At 37.4% G+C, this 21,064-nt stretch overlaps 1 protein-coding gene across 11 annotated transcripts in view; it reads right to left on the bottom strand.

Annotated features, from left to right (window-relative positions):
* MARCHF1 (membrane associated ring-CH-type finger 1) overlaps window positions 1-21,064 on the bottom strand; it is an 874,367-nt gene that overhangs the window by 86,691 nt on the left and 766,612 nt on the right. For 7 of the 11 annotated variants that reach the window (XM_045463907.1, XM_045463928.1, XM_045463961.1 and 4 more), the window contains one exon: window positions 68-147. In XM_045463907.1, coding sequence (XP_045319863.1) covers window positions 68-147 — 80 coding nt within the window. Of the gene's footprint in view, window positions 1-67; window positions 2,754-21,064 lie in introns of those variants that run through there. The other 4 variants (XM_045463942.1, XM_045463950.1, XM_045463893.1 and 1 more) reach the window with 4 other exon arrangements.

Below are 21,064 nucleotides of genomic sequence, written 5' to 3'. Positions count from 1 at the left end.
TACAGGAGAGGAATACAAAACGTTGGTCTAAAAAATATTTAAATAGGATCATTTGCTGAGCACTTACCTGCAGATGTCCTGAGTGGATGGACAGACAGACAACCTTGACTGGCTCCTGGGAGCTGTCCCTGTCGTTGGACTGCTTGCCTGGAGAAACAAGTTAGATAATTTGGCATCTTGGTTAAGGTAATACATGGTCGATATCTTGCTTTTTTTCCACATATTTAAAAAATTACAGCAAACGTGGCTGCCGGTCATGTTGCTCATAACACAGCTCACAACATATAGGAAGTTAGTTCGTTTTGCAAAAGTAAAACTTATTTGAGGAACTTGGAACAGCTGAGATGCTGTACCACTTTGCTGTTGCTTCATTTATGAGAGAGGAAGACGAGTCCACAAGTTTCTGTTCTATTTACTGTAAACATTTGAATGGAATGGCTCAGTTTGCCTTGGAAGCAATGGGTAACACTTGAAAATTTCATAATACAAAGGACATGAAGGCTATTGTGTGACAAAGATCACACCAATCTGGGAAGCTTAAATAATCAAATAGCCATTAGCCTGCTAGATACTGTCTGGAATAAACATTAAGTCACATCAAGTCCCTAGGAGATAATGCATTTGAAAGCAGTTTGTAGTATTTAAAAGCCGATAGTTATTACTATTATTACTTCATCATTGAAACTAATAAAATCTATCCATCACACCATTATTGACCTTTCATGACCATATTGAACCTGAGGATAATAGAGCCTGAAATAATTCAGATTGTTAGCCTAGAATTGAGCACATTTCACCAAACTCTTACCTTTGAAACACAGCATTTTCTTCACTAAATTTGACTTCTTTAACTTGTATTTAATACAGATGATGATGATCAATCAAAAGGTAGAAGGTATTGAGAATTTGCTGTGTGCCAGGCATTGTACTGTGGCTTTATCGACTGTCTCCTAAATCTTTATTATAATCTCACAGGTGGAGATAGTAACAACTAACAGTTTTGAGTGAATACTATGCTCTAAGTACTTTTAGAGCAATCACTGTTCTAAATAATTTTCATGTGTCCATTCATTAATGCTCACAAGAAGTGAATGTGTTAAATGTTGTAATCATTTCCATGTTATAGATAAGAAAACTGAAAAATTGGTGCTGCTTCATACAATTAGGTGCTAGGACAGAGGTTTGGGATGAGGAATCTTGCTCTCACATTTGTTCTCTTACCTACCTTGTAATACACTTCTCCTTCACACAGGAGGAAACTAAGGGAGGAGGCCTAGGTCCAAATTTAGATCAGTATGACTGCACAGATGAAATACAGTTTTCACATGAAGAAATAACAGTTAAGGTGGAAAGAGTAACCCCAAATTTCAAAGTAGTTCTAAAATTCCCCATATTAGAGATAGATGGTTGTGGGTCCAGAGAAAGATAAACTAATTCTAAAACTCAAAAATTGAACTCAATAACTTTCAAGAGGAGGCACAGTAGGCTGAATAATACTGCCTTATGCTCCCCCTGCCCCCTCACCTGCCCCAAGATGTCAACACCCCAATCCCTGGGATTTGTGATTATGTTTCCTTACATGACAAGAGGGATTTTGCAGATATGATTAAGTTAAGAGTAGTGATATGGGGAGATCATCCTGGATTATCTTGATGGGCCCAATGTAAACATGAGGATCCTTATGAGAGGGAGCCAACAGAGGTAGGGTCAGAGAGAGAAGATGGAAGGATAGGAGCAGAGGTCAGAGAGGAAGAAAGATGCTATACTTTTGGCCTTGAAGATGGAGGGAGGGGTCTTGACCAAGGATGTAAGTGGCTTCTGGAAGCTGGAAAAGGCTAGAAAATGGGCTCTTCCCAAGACCTTCCAGAAGATGCAGCCATACTGACACCTCAGTTTTAGCTCAGGGAGACCCACACTTGACGTCTGACCTCCAAAACCATAAGACAATAGAGCTGTGCTGTTTTAATTCAACAAGTTTGTGGTAATTTGTCATGGTAGTCATAGGAAACTATGGAGACACAATAGGAGATGAGACTTAAGCTAATCTTAAAGGCAAGCAGGAATTATTAAAGAAGAGATAAAAAATATTCTAGGTAGAGGAAACAGGATGCCCAGAGGGAAGGATGGTGTTCTCAGCATGCTCCCACAGACGGATTAACATCTGCACGCTTCTGGTTTATAATTTTCAGAGGCTCCCCTATAAACCCATGAACAATGTATTTTTAAAATATGTGAATGCCATTTTTGAACACCAGTCCACGTTTGATTATGTTCTTTAAGATTTCTATCAAAACTCATTTATTTCCAATTTTTAATTCAGATTAACTTCATTTCTGCATCACCAGAATAGATACATAGTCGATTTTCATAAAGCATAAGCATTCCTGTATTTTATGCTGTAAAGAGTAAGTTTTGTTAGGTTGTGCACCACTTATCCTACATACATCCACTGAGATTAGTAGGGGGTTCTGCATACAGCAGTCACTGAAAAAAGTGAAGTTCACTACTCATTCTCTTTAAAAAAAAGCAATGCAGCCCAAAAGTAACCTCAAATTACTGATGACATTATAAAAATGAACTAAAATATGTTGAGCATCATAATGGATATCCAGGGCTACTTAATGATTTGTTGAGGCCGATTCTATAAATCTGCATATGGAAAAGATGTTGAAATGTAATAAACAAATTTTATAATCTCACATGTCTGAGCAAATGTATGTTCTACAATGAGAATATGATTTGTCAATGAATAATAACACAGAACATTAAAAAACATGGAGCTTCCCTTTGGACAGTTTTTGGTCCACCACAACACTGAATCAAATAGCACTTATGTCTATAACTCTCATGTATTTTAAAGGAAATAGAAATCATCCTTAGTGTCCATCAAGAATCTTCAAATAGCTCATATCCAATATTAGTGTATACATGTACAGCTTGGTGCTGGGGCAGATGCTGTAGTATCAGCTACTGTAGCTGATGCTGTTAACATCCACTCTGTCCCTTTGGCCTTCCTCTGAGTTCACCTGTATACTGACTGATTCCCACTTGAGTGTCTGTGCCTGTTGGGTTCTATCCCCTGGGTCTTTGGTACCAGGTGTACTTTCTTGGCTGCACACAGGCACAATCTGGAAGCTTAGGCTAAGCTAAAACCTCTGGGGACATCTCTTGGACTGAAGTCAGTGGATAAATGTCAGAGATTTCCCATTCTCCCAAAAGGGCAGTCCTAAAGTGACTTTCAGTTTCTCAAAAGATCCCAAGCTGGATTAAGGCCCATTGACCCTAACTCATCCACACACCCCTTTACTGGCATTCCCACTTTTTCTGTCTTTCTACTCCCAAACTCTATAGTGCCTCCCGGGATCACTTTCTAGAAGAACTACCTGCACCCAACTAAGACAGTGGAATCTATTTGATCAACTGACTGATATAAAATTAACCCCAGCTTGTGTTACTTTAGGTTTATTTGTTTATAAACATGAATTAATAAGGGTCTATTGTAATACATACTATAGTGAGTTCTTGGAATAAAGAAAAGATAGAAACCTGAAGAGGTTTCATGTTTAGTGGAAAAGAGATTCAAATGAACAGGCAATTTTAGTATAGTCTAGTATATCTTGATAGTCTAGGAACGGGAGTTCTGATGAAGGAAGGACACTTGATGTAGAGTGGAGCAGAGATTTAAAGCAAGTATCCTCTAGGACACTTGAACATCTGAACAAGAAAACGTGAAGGTGAACAAAGTGTTATAATGACTGGGGCAGGGAGAGTGCTGAATGAGATAAGGAGTGATACAAAATCAGGATAAAGGAATAGACAGAGGTCCTATATGTCACATTTAAATGCTTGGATTGTATCCTCAAATGAATGGTATCACTGACAGATATTCACCAACAAATGGAAATGATTAAATTTGGGCACTAGACACTACTTTGGCAGCTGAAAATTGGAAAGTTCAGGAGTGATTATAAGCAGGGGAAATATTTAGTATTCAATATATCCAGGATGTAGCAGGGAGTGAGAAAAGTGATAGTTTAAACAATATAATCCCAACTGGTTGTTTTTTTTTTAATGTTTATTTATTTATTTTGAGGAAAGAGAGCGTGAGTGGGGAAGGGGGAGAGAGGGAGAGAGAGAATCCCAAGCAGGCTCTGAGCTGTCAGTGCAGAGCTGGATTCAGGGCTTGATCTCACATATCATGACCTGAGCTGAAATCAAGAGTTGGATACTTAACTGACTGAGCCACCCACATGCCCCGGTTTATTTTTAAATATGATTAAAATTATCTCAAAAATGAGTTGAAAAAAGTAACATGGGGAAACATCTTTAATGTTTAATGAAAATTTTTTAGTAAAGTTAAGTGGGATAAGTGGTTAGAGTACTTTTACCAGATATCAAAACATAGTATGAACCTTCAGGAATTAGGATAATATGTGTGTGTAAAACTATTATCTAGCTATCTATTTATCTCTTAGCTTTCCATTCCTTAGTACTTAATAAAGTTGCATTCCAAATTAGTGGAAAAAGGCCAGGTTATTAAATAGCATGAGGAGAAATGACTAGTCATCTGGAAAAATGTAAGGCTGGATCCCTTCCTTATTGCTTAGACTGAAGTTTAGGTGGAAACTTAAGACTTAATGAAAGACTTAAATGTTGTAAAATAAAAATAAAACTGAAAATATGAGAATAAAACAAAACTGAGTATGTTTATAATATTTTTGAAAGGAATCCCTTTCTTAGGATGACATGAAATAAAAAATTAACATAGGAAGATTCAGGTAAGCATGATCATTAAAAAGATAAAGTCCTAATTTATAAAAAAAGAAACACACTCACACACCAACATTGCCCCAGACAAAACTCAAAGCCATGATAATGCCATATTTCATAACACATATGATAGCCAAACAGCTAATTTCTCTAGTACGTGTGGATTTTTTACAAATTAAAGGGAAAAAAAAGGAAAATTGGTAGAACCTAGAAAAAAATGAATAAAACACAAAGGTAGTTCACAAGGGAGGAACTGCACATGGTTTTTGGCCACATGTAAAAAGATGCTCAACCTCAATAAGCAAACATATGCAAATTCAGTTAACAGTGGCACTTACTTTCAATTACCAGATCAGCACATTTATTTATTTATTTATTTTTAACATTTATTTATTTTTGAGACAGAGAGAGACAGAGCATGAATGGGGGAGGGGCAGAGAGAGAGGAAGACACAGAATCTGAAACGGGCTCCAGGCTCTGAGCTGTCAGCACAGAGCCCAATGCGGGGCTCAAACTCACGGACTGCGAGATCATGACCTGAGCTGAAGTCGGATGCTCAACCGACTGAGCCACCCAGGCGCCCCTAGATCAGCACATTTAAAAAAGATTGATAACACCTAGTGTAGCCAAGGTGGGTGAAACTAAGCATTGCCATATATTGTTGAGGTAATTGTAAATGGGCACAACTTATTTGGAGGGCAATTTGATAAATGTCATTAAAATAAAAAAAAAATCTACGGTGTTCACATCAGAAAATCTACTCAGGAATCAGTTTTTTAAAACACCTGCAAAATTGCCCAAAGATATATTCATTGTAACAAGAATGTTCATTATAGCACTGTTTGTAATAGCAAGAAATTGGCAATCACCCAAATGTTTAGTTATTAACATGGAAATACATAAGCCATATTAAGAAATGAGATATACCACGCAGACACACAAAGTGATACACACATATGTGTAGGATATATTTTTTAAGTAAGAAGTCAAGCTTCAGAACTGTATGTAGTATGGTCTCATTTGGGTAAATAATGCTTTCATGATATGTGCTATCATATGAATAGGACACATTTGGAGGAGCGCACATCCAACCATGAGCAGTGATTATCTTAGTGAGATAGAATTATGAGACACATTTAGTTTTCAGGCTATATATTTTATAATATGTAAAATTTTAATTTTAATAAAAGGAAAATTACATCATTCTAGTGATGATGTCATAAATGACAACTATTAATATAGAAATCAGTAATAGTATTTTCCCCCTAATATTTTTTTGTCTATTAATTATTTAAAAGTTAATTTATTTTGAGAGACGAGTGGCGGAGGGGCAGAGAGAGAGAATCCCATGCAGGCTCTGTGCTATCAGCATTAGCGTAAAGCCCAATGTGGGGCTCAAACACACGAACCATGAGATGATGACTTGAGCTGAAATCAAGTGTCAGAAAGCTTAACCGACTGAGCCACCCAGGTGACCCTCCTCTAATATTAAAAAAATAATAATAATGTTTATTATTTATTTTTGAGACAGAGAGAGACAGAGCGTGAGCAGAGGAGGGTTAGACACACACACACACACACACACACACACACACACACACACACAAATACACACACACACACACAGAATCTGAAGCAGGCTCCAGGCTCTGAGCTGTGAGCACAGAGCCCAATGCAGGACCCAAACCCAGGAACCATGAGATCATGACCTGAGCCGAAGGCAGATGCTCAACTAATTAAGCCATCCAGGTGTGCCTCCCTCCTCTATTCAAGTGATGAAGTCTTTGCTTATTTAGGCTCTTTGAATTTCACTTTCATTCTTCAATTACATGTACTCAACATGATATCTACACAATTCCAGTGTTCTCCCTCCCCATTTATCCACCCTGTGTTGAACAAGGTTTGGGGAGAGGGTGTGGGACAGGACAGGATACATGCAAGACTCACCAGGATTTGTTTGTGGGAAAACCAAGAGCATGACGCTTGTCCTTCCTTTCCCTGGAAAGACTGTAATGTCTTTCAGATCAGCTTTTCAGTGGGTAAGGGAAGTGCCTAATATAGTGCCTGCGTGGTAGGGTAAAAGTGACAGAGGCAGATGGACCTGTGCCAGCTTTCCCATTCCTCCAGATGAGGGTAGACTGAGGAAATCCAGGTGTCATCTTGTGCTTTCACGAGTGTGTGAAAGATAACTGATATTGCTAGCCTGCAGAAGTAAGCAAGGGTCATGAGAGTTAAAGTCAATGTGACTTTGTAACAGAGGGCCACAGAGAAGACTATCAGACAAAGGCCTGGCAATGACAGTGAAAATCCAAATGGGTTGGAAGGTCAGCCTGCTTGATTGTAACAAAGAGCCAGACACCAGATCTTGGTGCCTTAGCAATAAGTCTGGTAAAAACTCTCAGAACAGAACTTTAAAGAGAGGTCCTTGCCCTAGTATACACTGAAAATTGAACGGGTAATGGGATGAAAGCTTGAAAGACTGGATGTGATTAAATTTTGAACTGGTAGAGACAGATCATTTTTTGAAAAAAAAAAAAATCAGATATTTCCCATACTAGCAGTAAAGAGAAATCAAAAGGAAGATAAAGGGAAGGCTCACTTTGAGAAAGTCATACGTTCCCCGACCCCACCCCCATATTGTGCAAAATATACCACACTTCATCCTGGGGGCCATGTGGGATCCCTAAGACACTATGTAGCAAATATCTGTACCATTGGCTGATTATAAAATCTAAATGTAGAAGAAAGTGATCTTGAAGTTGAGTCTATATAATCTTGTGGATTACAAACGGTGCATTAAGAAAGATGCAGGCTAGACAGAAAAAAAGTGGCATGATAAGTTGTCTTAAAACGTTCCTTTCAGCACACCAACTTTTGGGAGGAATTGAATATCCTTTCAAAAAAGGAAAGCCAAGTCTACCTTTGGCAATTCACACCATTAGGGGTGAGGCTTAGAGCAACACTAGATTCTTTGAGAGGTATAAAAGAGAAGCGGCAGCTAATGGTGCAGAATCCAGCTTGCCTGGAAAGGCCTTGGAAGGCCAACAAGCAGACCCTCACTGGTCTGCAGAGGCCAAGCTATGCCAGCCTAACGTCCTATTGGAAAGACAGCTGAAAACAGAGACAGAACAGAGATTGTCAACAAGGATTGCATAGCAGGGGATTTGGTTTGAAATACCAGCTTCATGGTACTTCAGGACCCATCATGGTACCCAGGCTACCTGGTAAAATTTACGCATCATGAGAGATAAAGAAACAGATTCACACAGCTACCTTTGGTACCCCATGTCACATCTCCTCAGTCCACTCCTGATAGTTGCAGCCATATGTGAGTAATTCCTTTGTGAGTGCCGATGGACCTCATGGTGAGAATGTCCCCTCAAGTGAGTGCGAGTTTCTACAATCTACTCCTAAAACCATGAGAACCCGTTTGGCTCTACAGAAGCCTGAATGCAAGGGAAATAATACCTCTAGGGACAAACTTAAAAAAAAAGGGGAGGGGGTCAAAAGCTTCTGGATAAATGATCTATCCTGTCCCTCAGGTAGAAAGTTCTGAGAGACACTTTGCATATATCTCAGGAGTCCTATTAAAATCATAACCGACTTCAGGGCATCTGGGTGGCTCAGTTAGTTAAACATTTGACTCTTGGCTTCAGCTCCAGTCATTATCTCATGGTTCGTGAGTTGGAGCCCCACATCAGGCTCTGCTGTCAGTCCAGAGCTTGCTTGAGATTTTCTCTCCTCTCTCTGGCCCTCCCCTGCTTGTATTCTCTCTCGCTCTCTCTCAAAATAAATAAAAAAAAAAAACTTAAAAAAACCTTAAAAAATCATAACCGACTTCAAAATGCACTGTTAAATTGACTTTTTTACCCTTATTTGTGATTCCTGGGATCACTTCTGAAGTACACCACCTGCACCAAAAGTCTAGTCACCAGTATTGATTTGAAGGGAACCCAAACTGAGAGATAGTTGGTAGCAGAAATGGTACCAGAAAGCAGACTCACAAGATAGAGTTTAGGAGCTGAGTCACTCATGGTCAAACATCACAGGAACTCTTTCCTGGTAGTAAGTGGGGGTGGTGATAATGCCTTGTGAGCTGTAGCGTCACTGTTGCTGGGTTGTACAGGTGATGGGGAAGCCTGCAGTAGCTCTGGAATTTGTATTGTAAAGGCCAATGGTAATTATAAAGGATATGAACTTGCTTGGCTTTGTTAACTGCCTTGGAGGCTTCAATGAAACAGAATGGCAGGTTCAGTTTGGCCAAATAGCAAGCAAGGGTATTTTATGAAAGCTTGTGTATAAGTATAGCCCAAAGCACAGAGATGCAAGTTACCTCTAGGCAGCCCTCAGCCAAAAGGAGCAGAAGCTGGAGGATAAGTCATCAGCCTCTTGTTCTTCAGGTGGTTAATCCTTGGAGACATTCTTTCCATTTCATAAGGAGAACCTGGTAGAATTAAGCCCTGTTGTCACCTCAGTGACCTCTCTACTACCACCCTTCTATTGGCGTCTCCTTTTTATCTGTCTTAGTTTCCTTCTCCCTCACTCCTGATGCCTAGAGAACACTTCCCAAACCATCAATCTGTACAAGTTCTTGTCTCACCCAGGCCCTGCTTCAGTGAGAACTTAAACTCAGACACTGGAGGTTTCGGGTGGGCTCTATCATCAGAAAAATTGGCTGGCTGTTGCCATTGCACCTGTTGGCCTGGACTGTCTCCCATGCTCCTGGAGTTGTACGTATTCCCCATCTCCTGAGTCCCCTACATGCAGGTCTGGTGCCCAATCTGAGTCCCACTGCAAGAAGATGAAACTCCAGCCCTGACCCTTTCCTCAACACCATGCAGGTGATTATCTAGAGAGAGGAAAATTTCTCATGGTTCTTACTGCCTCTTATTTTTCTACATTTTTAAATGTTTATTTATTTTGAGAGAGATAGAGTGCAAGGGTGGGGGGAAGAGGTAGAGAAAGAGGGAGATAGAGAATCCTAAGCAGGCTCTGGGCTCTCAGTGCAGAGCTTGATGTGGGGCTTGAACCCATGAACTGTGAGATCATGACCTAAGTCAAGATGAAGAGTTGACTGAGCCACTCAGGTGCCCCTCATTTTTCTACATTTTGATCTGTGTATCTACGGAGCTTTGATATCTATCTTCTGAAGGTATAATTTCAGTCATTTCCTTTGCCTTATCAAAAGGCTACAATGGTTCCTGACTACTTAATAAATACAAAGAGACTGGTTTGGGATTTTGGGGCCTTTGTGTTTTCACTCCCGTCAACGTTTCTGGTATATACCTCAACCACTCCTCTTAATTCCTAGGTTCCAGCAAAACCTAGCTTATTCGTTTGTCAGTATAATTACATAAAATTTATCATATTACCAAATGTGTCTCATACTTTTATTTCTATGCCCTTCTCCACAGAGAAAAGAGCAAAAGAAAGCTGCGGAATTTTCCTTAAGGCCTATCTTATTTTCTCCGTTTTACACACAGCCATTTTCCTTTGAACTTCAAGGCCCATTTAACTTCTCTTACTGTATCACCCTTGCTCTAGCATTTATCATCTGTGTTCCTGTCTAACCATTTCCAAACTGCCACAATGTTCCACAGTTAATCTTTTTTGCTTCTTTTCCAGATTGAGAAAAGAGGCCACGTCTTACTCATTTTAGAAATCTTCATAGTGTCTTGTACGTAGCAGGTAGCTAATAACAGGTTGTGGGGTTGAATTGAGCTTGGCGACAGTTGAATTGGGTTGAACTGAGCTTGGTAATAGTTGGACCGAGTTGAATTGACCTTGGTAAATCCTGTCCTGATTGCAGTAGAGATAGAGATGACAATCATATCACAGTGAACCAAGAGAAAGGGCTCCATTCTTCTCTGTAAAAGAGGCAATTCTGTTCTCTAACAAAATAAATGAACTGAGGCCAACGTTTTATATAATTTTTGAGACACTTTCCTTGGACTTTGAAGTCAAAAAGCATATCAAATGAATGATGTATCTTCTGTTTTCTTTTAAAGAGAGGCGTAACTATTTAGGAAGTAACGTAACTATATTGTGTAGAGAAGAGTATGTCTTTCAACAAGTTTTAAGCTGGCAGGGTCTGTTTAAAAAGAAAACATAGTAATTGAGGAGAAAAATGAATTAAAATCTTTTAAATGCATGGCCCTATTCAGCAGCAATGAATTGTTTTAATTCACTAGTTGGTACATTATGAGAGCTTGATAATTTGTTCATCCCTTTAATAGGTGCAAGATTGAAATGTGGCTGGGGAGGAAAAAATAACAATTGGCTGGATGAGCAGAATAATATGTTCTTTGAAATGAAGCATTCTTTGTAATGGATGTTTATTTCAGATGATTACATTGTACAGTGCATTTAAGTGGGAAAAACAAACAAGAGGCCAGCTGCACTAATTTTATCAAAGTTATTTATATCAGCAGTATAATTAAAGGCAGTAATTTCAAATTAGGTTTCCTGAGAATCCATTTATAGGCAACACAAGACAACTTGTCTCTATGGCATCTAGGCCATGATTATGCTCTGGGGGCAATGTTAACTACTGCCAATTGGCCTTGGCATTTTGAAAATTAATTATTGTTTTGAAAGATGCTAAAGCTGTTGCCTCCCGCTGCCCTGACCAGTTTAGATCCACTCCACTAGGAGAACCCAATATATAATTTATGGATGTGACAAAGAATAATCATGCATAATCATTTACAAATGGCTTCTCTTATTTAGTAATACATTAATAATACCTTATGAAGAATGATTCTGGAGCCTCAGATGGGAAATGCTGCTGCGATTTTTTTTAAAAAGCCTCCACTAATTTCTGCAGTAGTTCATGAGTAACATGTTGAAGAATTTAGTATAAAATGAAATATTAAACTGGATGTAGGGAACAGAAATGGGCCAGAAGCTGAAAGATTCTTTTTGGCTGTGAAAATGATATTTAACGATTAAATAAAGTAATAAATATAGAGAATATATTTACACAATCTCAGGGCCAGGGGAATTTTATAAAGGAGTCTTGGTCTAGCCCCACCTGACACTATTATTCCATTTATAACACTCTCAATAGGTGATCATCCAACCCCTGGTTGGCCAGTAACAGAATTCATGGTCTTCTGAGAACATCCCTCCTTCTCTGACCGTATCATCTAGCTATATCATTGCAGTATCACCTTGAAGCAAATTTCTCTGTGGCTTCCAGCACCAATTCTAATTTTACCCTCCAAAACCACACAGCATTTTCTTACACTCTGAGTCTGTCTTCTTTATTTTTATGGTTTTTTTTAAGTTTATTTTTGAGGGAGAGAGCAAGTGAGTGCGAGTTGGGAAAGAGCAGAGAGAGAGGGAGAGAGAGAATCTCAAGCAGGCCCGATGCAGGGCTCGAACTCACAAACTGTGAGGTCATGACCTGAGCCGAAATCTAGAGTCAGACTCTTAACCAACTTAGCCACCCAGGCGCCCCTCTGAGTCTTACTTCTATATCAGGGTCCTTTACTACTTATCAACCCTCATGTCTACTGTATTCTTGCACCCTATCCTTGATCATATTCTTATGCAAGTGTGGAGTATACTTTTGGAGCAGTGAGTACTTAACTTCACTGGAAATACAGGATGCCAATGATAAATCTGTAAAGGAAGATTTTAGACAATGACAGGACTTCAGTGTTAGGTTGAGTAGTGTTCTACATTATTTGATATGGAATCAGTGAAGGTTCTGATTAGGAGATAAGGATGATGACAAGTGTCCTTACACAAGATTAGTCTACTTAAAAATAAACTTTTAAAAATCCATTTACAATAGCACCCAAAGTATAAAATACATAAAATTAATCAATGGGGCAGAATAGAGAGTCCAGAAATAAATTCACAAAAATGATCAACTGATTTATGACAATGGTGTCAAGGTAACTCAATGAGGAAAGGAACATCTTTCAAAGAAACGGTGCTGGAACAAATGAATATCCACAGAAAAAAAAATTAATCTCAATCCTTACCCCACAGCATATTAAAAATCACTTAAAATGCTTCATTCAAAACAGAAAGCTAAAACTGTACAACCATGAGAATACAATATAAGACCTTTAAGACCTCAAACTAGGACAAGATTTTCTAGATGAGAGACAAAAAGTACAGATCATATAATACATCAAATAATAATAAATTATATAGTAAACTGTTGGTAAATTAGACTTTATATAAATTAAAAACTTTCACTTTTAGAAAGCAAGAGAATATACAAGGTACATATTGGCTAAAAAATTTGTATATATGAAGAATCCTTAAATGTTTGTAACTCAATAATAAGCACTCAATAAAAATAAGCTAACAATTTGACAGCCACTTAAAAATATATTAATTTCAAACATATATTTGAAAAGATATCCAAAATCATTAATAATCAGTGAAATGTAAATGAAATCACAATAACATATTCCCATACACCCATGAGAATAGTTACAGTTAAAAATACTGACAATACTAAATGCTGGCAAAGATGCAAAACCACTGGAACTTTTGTACATTCCTGGAGGAACTGTAAAAAGGAAAATCATTTGGCAGTTTCACATAAAGTTAAATATGCCTACCATTTGACTTCTATGTTATTTACCCAAGAGAAATAAAATCATATGTCCACCACACCTAGACTTGCATACAAATGTTTATAGTAGTTTTGTCAACAATAGGCCCAAACTGCCAACAGTTCAAATCTTCATCAGCAGGTGAATGGATAAACAAAATGTGGTATATTCATGCCTTAGAACAAATACTACCCTGCATTACAAAGGAACAAACTACGAATATATGCAACAACATCAGTGAATCTCAAAATAATTATGCTAAGTGAAAGAAGCCAGGTACAAGACTCCATATAGCACAATCTCATTTACAAATTGCAAAACAATCTATAGTAACATAAAGCAGATTGGTGGTTGCTGAGGGCATCGATGGAAGAACTATGTAGGAGTCTAAAGAATCTTCAGGAGGTGGATAGCAATGTTCTGTATTTTGGCAGTTTTATGTCAAAACTCAGTGAACCGAAGGATTTAAAGGATGCAGTCTATTGTTCTGTTTATTTGAGCTAGAGAGAGAGAAGGAAGGGGAAAAAAGCAAAACGATACTTATATTCATATATACCATATGTTGTGGAGAGAAGTGTGGGTGTCTATGATTTTGAAAACTTTATACACTCTAGCCATGATTCCATAGTTTGGTAGAAAATTAAATTTTTTAACTTTGGTATTTTGTTTATTGTCCTAAACTGGATCTTATGAGATATGAAGGACTTTAGGCATACAGTAAACAGAATAAATAGATATACTTCAAGATTCAAAAAGATTCAAATACACAATGTAAAATCAATTGCAGGACTTAAATATGCAGCAGTGCTTATTGGTTTGGAGAGCGTTTAACAAATTGTGTCAAAAAGTGTTGGATAAAAAGCAAAAAAGAAAAACAAGACAAAACAAAACAAAAACCCAAAACTTGTCTGTGTATCTCCTGATCTTGCTTAAGAATGAATTCAAGCTATCATCTAAACAGAACATCAACAAAGAAACAATAGGTTTGAATGACACACTGGACCAGTTGGACTTAACAGATATATTCAGAACATTTCATCTTAAAGCAGCAGAGTATACATTCTTCTCCAGTGCACACGGAACATTCTACAGTATAGATCACATACTGGGACACAAATAAGCCCTCAACAAGTACAAAAAGATCGAGATCATACCGTGCATATTTTCAGACCACAACGCTACGAAACTCGAATTCAACTACAAGAAAAAAATTTGGAAACACAACAAATACTTGGAGACTAAAGAACATCCTATTAAAAGAATGAATGGGCTAACCAAGATGTTAAAGAGGAAATTAAAAAGTATATGGAAGCCAATGAAAATGATAACATCACAGCCCAAAACCTCTGGGATGCAGCAAAGGCAGTCATAAGAGGAAAGTATATAGCAATCCAGGCCTTCCTAAAGAAGGAAGAAAAGTCCCAGATACACAACCTAACCTTATACCTTAAAGAGCTGGAAAAAGAATAGCAAATAAAACCCAAAACCAGCAGAAGACAGGAAATAATAAAGATTAGTGCAGAAATTAATGCTATTGAAACCAAAAAACAGTAGAACAGATCAATGAAACTAGAAGCTGGTTCTTTGAAAGAATTAACAAAATTGATAAGCCACTAGCCAGTTTGATCAAAAATAAAAAGGAAAGGACCCAAATAAATAAACTCAAGAATGAAACAGAAGAGATCACAACCAACATAGCAGAAATAAAAACAATAAGAGAATATTATGAGCAATTATATACCAATAAAATGGGAAATCTGGAAGAAAAGGACAAATCCCTAGAAACACATACACTACCAAAACTGAAACAGGAAAAAATAGAAAATTTGAATAGACCCATAACCAGTAAGGAAATTGAATTAGTCATCAAAAATCTGCCAAAAAACAAGAGTCCAGGGCCCGATGGCTTTCCAGGGGAATTCCACCAATCATTTAAGGAAGACTTAACACCTATTCTCCTGAAGCTATTCCAAAAAATAGAAATGGAAGGAAAACTTCCAAACTCTTTCTATGAAGCCAGCATTACCTTGATTCCAAAACCAGACAAAGACCCCTCTAAAAAGGAGAACTATAGACCAATTTCCCTAATGAACATGGATGCAAAAATCCTCAACAAGATATTAGCCAACTGGATCCAACAATACATTAAGCAAATTATTCACCACAATCAAGTGGGATTTATACCTGGGATGCAGGGTGGGCTCAATATCTGCAAAACGATCAATGTGATACATCACATCAATAAAAGAAAGGACAAGAACCACATGATCCTCTCAATAGATGCAGAGAAAGTATTTGACAAAATACAGCATCCTTTCTTGATAAAAACCCTCAAAAAAGTAGGGATAGAAGGATCACACCTCATGATCATAAAAACCATATGAAAGACCCACCTCTAGTATTATCCTCAATGGGGAAAAACAGAGCTTTCCCCCAAACGTCAGAAATAAGACAGGGATGAACACTCTTGCCACTGTTATTCAACATAATATTGGAAGTCTTAGCCTCAGCAATCAGACAACACAAAGAAATAAAAGGCATCCAAATTGGCCAGCAGGAGGACAAACTTTCACTCTTCACAGATGACATGATACTCTATATGGAAAACCCAAAAGATTCCACCAAAAAACTGCTAGAACTGATCCATGAATTCAGCAAAGGGGCAGGATATAAAATCAATGCACAGAAATCGGTTGCATTCCTATACATCCATAATGAAGCAGCAGAAAAAGAAATCAGGGAATTGATCACATTTACAATTGCACCAAAACCCATAAAATAGTTAGGAATAAGTCTAACCAGAGAGGTGAAAAATCTATACACTAAGTACTATAGAAAGCTTATGAAAGAAATTGAGAAGACACAAAAAAATGGAAAAAGATTCCATGCTCCTGGATAGGAAGAACAAATATTTTTAAAATGTCAAAACTACCCAAAGCAATCTACATATTCAATACAATACCTATCAAAATAACACCAACATTCTTCACAGAGCTAGAACAAATAATCCTACAATTTGTATGGAATGAGAAAAGACCCTGAATAGCCAAAGCAATCTTGAAAAAGAAAACCAAAGCAGGAGGCATCACAATACCAGACTTCAAGCTATACTACAAAGCGGTAATCATCAAGACAGTATGGTACTGGCACAAGAACAGACACTCAGATCAATGAAACAGAATAGAGAACCCAGAAATGGACCCACAAACGTATGGCCAACTAATCTTTGACAAAGCAGGAAAGAATATCCAATGGAATAAAGACAATGTCTTCAGCAAGCGGTACTGGGAAAACTGGACAGCAACATGCAGAAGAATGAACCTGGACCACTTTTCTTACACCATACATAAAAATAAACTCAAAATGGATGAAAGACCTAGATGTAAGACAGGAAGCCATCAAAGTCCTCGAGGAGAAAGCAGGCAAAAACCTCTTTGATCTTGGCCGCAGCAACTTCTTACTCAACACGTCTCCGGAGGCAAGGAAAACAAGCACAAAAATGAACTACTGGGACTTCATCAAAATAAAAATCTTCTGCACAGCGAAGAAAAGAATCAGCAAAATAAAAAGTCAACCAACAGAATAGGAGAAGATATTTGCAAATGACATATCAGAAAAAGGGTTAGTATCCAAAATCTATAACTTATCGAACTCAACACCCAAAAAACAAACAATCCAGTGAAGAAATGGGCAAAAGACATGAATAGACACTTCTCCAAAGAAGACATCCAGATGGCCAATCGACACATGAAAAAATGCTCCACATCACTCATCATCAGGGAAATACAAATCAAAACCACAATGAGACACCACCTTACACCTGTCAGAATGGCTAACATTAACAACTCAGTCAACAACAGATGTTGGCGAGGATGCGGAGAAAGAGGATCTCTTTTGCATTGTTGGTGGCAATGCAAGCTGGTGCAGCCACTCTGGAAAATGGTATGGAGGTTCCTCAAAAAACTAAAAATAGAACTACCCTATGACCTAGCAATTGCACTACTAGGCATTTATCTACGAAATACAGGTGTGCTGTTTCGGAGGGACACATGCACCCCCATGTTTATAGCAGCACTATCAACAATAGCCAAAGTATGGAAAGAGCCCAAATGTTCATTGATGGATGAATGGATAAAGAAGATGTGGTATACACACACACACACACACACACACACACACACACACACACACAAAATGGAGTATTACTTGGTAATCAAAAAGAATGAAATCTTGCCATTTGCAACTTAAAGATGGAGAACAACCAGAGGGTTACTGGAGGGGTTGTGGGAGGGGGGATGGGTTAAAGGGGTAAGGGGCATTAAGGAATCTACTCCTGAAATCGTTGTTGCAGTATATGCTAACTAACTTGGATGTAAATTAAAAAAAAAAATTAAATTAAAAAAAGAATGAATTTAAACTCATACAACATATATAAATGCAAACATCACACAAATACATATAACAGAAGACAAATATGGTTAAAATAAATGTGAGAAACTTTTAGGAAAAAAACAGAGGGAAAGGTTCATGACATTGGTTTTGGTCATGATTTCTTGGCTATGATATGAAGAACACAAACAATAAAAGTAAACATAGGTAAATTGGACTACATCAAAATTTAAAATTTCTGGGCATCAAACAATACAATCAACAGAGTGAGCAGGCAACCTACAGAATAGGACACAATATTTGCAAATCATATTTCACATAGGGGGTTAATATCTAGAATATATAAAGAACTTCTACAACTTAACATCATGAAAACAAAAAACCCAAACAACCCAACTAAAAATGGGGAAAACATTTGAACAGAAATTTCTCCAAAGAAGATCCTGAAATGACTGTCAGCATAAGATGCTAACAACACTAATCATTAGGGAAATGTAACTCAAAACCACAATGAGATAATCATACCCATTAGGCTGACTACCATAAAAAAAATAAAAATAAGTGTTTGCAAGGATGTGGAATAATCAGAACCCTTGTGCACTGTTGGTGGTGAGAATGTAAAATGGTACAGCCACTATGGAAAATAGTATGGGAGTTCCTCAATAAGTTAAATACAGAATTATCATATGGTCCAGCAATTCCACTTCTAGGTACATACACAAAATAATTGAAAGCAGGGTCTGAGAGATATATTTGTACACCCATGTTCATAGCACCACTATTCACAAGAGCAAGTGGTAGTAACAACACATATGCCCATTGATGGATGAATAGATAAACAAAATGTGGTATGTACATGAATAATTCCTCAGCTTTAAAGAGGAAGGAAATTTTGACACATTATACAACACGAATGAACCCAAAGGACATTAGGCTAGTGAAATAAGCCAGTCACAAAAAGACAAATACTGTTTGTTTCCACTTATTTGAGATACCTAAAGTAGTTAAATTCATAGAGACAAAAAGTAGGAAAGTGGTTTTCAGGGGCTGTAGAGAGGGGAGCAGTGGGGAATTGTTTAATAAGTATACATTTTCAGTTCTGTAAGATTAAAAAGAGTTCTGGAGATTGCACAATGATGCGAACATATTTTATGCTACTGAAATTATACACTTAAAAATTGGTTGGTAGCACATCTTATGTGTATTCTAACCACAATTAAATTTTTTTAAAAAAATGTAAGAAGAAAATGGGCTAAGAAAGAAATGAGATCAAGTAAGATGAGATATATACGTTTTGGTACACTGGCCATAATAATAAACCAACATGGTTCTAAAGATTTTAGTCCTTGATGCAAAGAATCATATGATTTGTACTCTCCATAAGAAAAACAAACTGAATCATCAGAAGCACAATTGCTGGTGCTGAGACCAAAAAGAAGTTTCATCTCCGGGTGGTCATTTAAGAGCAATAGTGTTGAACATTTATGCTCAACACAAGTTTTATAATGAATGCAGTCAGGAGTTTCAAACACATGTCCATGATTATTTTCCAATGGTATAATGTCAAAGTAAACTTCAGTGTGACAGAAAAATTTTTACTTTGACATTATGCCATTGGAAGATAATAATGAACATGTATTTGAAATTGTTGCTGTGTTCATTATGAAATATTCTTAGCTCCTTCCCCTGCCCCCTCCCTTTTCAAATCTTCACTGCTTGTCTGCCATGTCTGTATCATGCCATCTGGATTGATAGATAGTGATACTTAAGGGAGAAAGAGAGGTGCGATAGATTTCTCTACAAAGGAAAGTTTGAAAAAGAAATAAATAAGATCTATGAAGAAGATGGAGTAATGGCAGAAGGATAAGGAGCTGAGAACAGCTTTAAGAGTTTTGTGGATGAGATAAACATGAACAGCTGTTTTAATGAATGAGCATTTAGGGGATGGACATAAGGAAAGGATCTTTAGGAATTCTTACTGTGTGTTCTTTGCCCTGATTCCAACTTCATTTCCACTTCTGCCTCCTATCCATACATCACTACAAGAAAACCTTTATTTATGAAAGAGATCACCAGTGATTTCAGAATTGGGATTTCATTTCTTTTGCATAACATTTTGTGTTGACCCAGTACTTAAATTGGGAGCAAAAAAAGCTGGACTTACTTAGTCTGTGTACATGAAAAGCGGCCCACAGAAGAGTAAAATAGGGGATCTCAAGTATGATTTGCTATCTAGCTTAATTCAGGAATCAACATTAGAATAGCTGGAGGAAAAGCTAGAAACCAGATAATACTTTATTAACACTGTGTCTCTCAACAGGGTTGTCGATTAAGAGGTGAAATGAGTTCAGAGTTATATATTCCCAGTCCTACGCTTCCATGAAGCTATTTCCTGTGGCTACAGTGTGGAGTCAGATGAGGTCAGTGAAATGTAAGCATCTTCTTGAATATATTATGAAGCTTATCAAAATGTGTGCTTGAATAAAAAGCTGGAAAATAGTCACAAGGAAATTATTCAAAAATGAACATATAGGCAGGGCCAAGAGCTAGCAGAAGAAACTTTTGAGGCACACTTAAGTGCATAGATAAAAGGATAGTGAAGATATTAAATTTCAATATCATGGGCCATGACTGTAGATAATTTTAGCCTGGAAAATTTTAAAAATTTGTCCAGGGGCGCCTGGGTGGCGCAGTCGGTTAAGCGTCCGACTTCAGCCAGGTCACGATCTCGCGGTCCGTGAGTTCGAGCCCCGCGTCAGGCTCTGGGCTGATGGCTCGGAGCCTGGAGCCTGTTTCCCATTCTGTGTCTCCCGCTCTCTCTGCCCCTCCCCCATTCATGCTCTGTCTCTCTCTGTCCCAAAAATAAAAAAAAAAAAAAAAAAAAAAAAAATTTGTCCAAACATGTTTATACAAAAAATTCAGCAAATTTCCTATAGTATATTTAACAGCGACCTTCTATTATACCCATCAAGTTAAACAGCTTGCAAACGCATGCCTAACTAAATGTTTAAGCTGGATTTTTATACATGATTATTGACATTTTACATAAGCAAAAGCACATTTAATTTTAGAATAGGTGATTTATAGATATTTAGACTAATAATCTAATAATTGAGCTAATTGTTAAGGCCACCCTTTGTTCATTAAAATCATATTATCTATATCAAAGAGAATGTTTGCTTTTCTATTTCTAATGCCAAAGGTGCACAAATGGGCAATAAGACAAGAAAATGTAAAAAAAGATTTTATAATATTAGTCTCAGTTTTTAAGCTTCCTTCATTTATAATTTGTGTCTTTATGGTTTTAACACAAAATCTCATTATCA

The sequence above is a fragment of the Leopardus geoffroyi genome, chromosome B1, assembly GCF_018350155.1.
Source record: "Leopardus geoffroyi isolate Oge1 chromosome B1, O.geoffroyi_Oge1_pat1.0, whole genome shotgun sequence".
NCBI classification, from domain to species: domain Eukaryota; kingdom Metazoa; phylum Chordata; class Mammalia; order Carnivora; family Felidae; genus Leopardus; species Leopardus geoffroyi.
The sequence above is the reverse complement of the archived record's forward strand: the minus strand, read 5'-3'. Positions and strand labels throughout refer to the sequence as shown.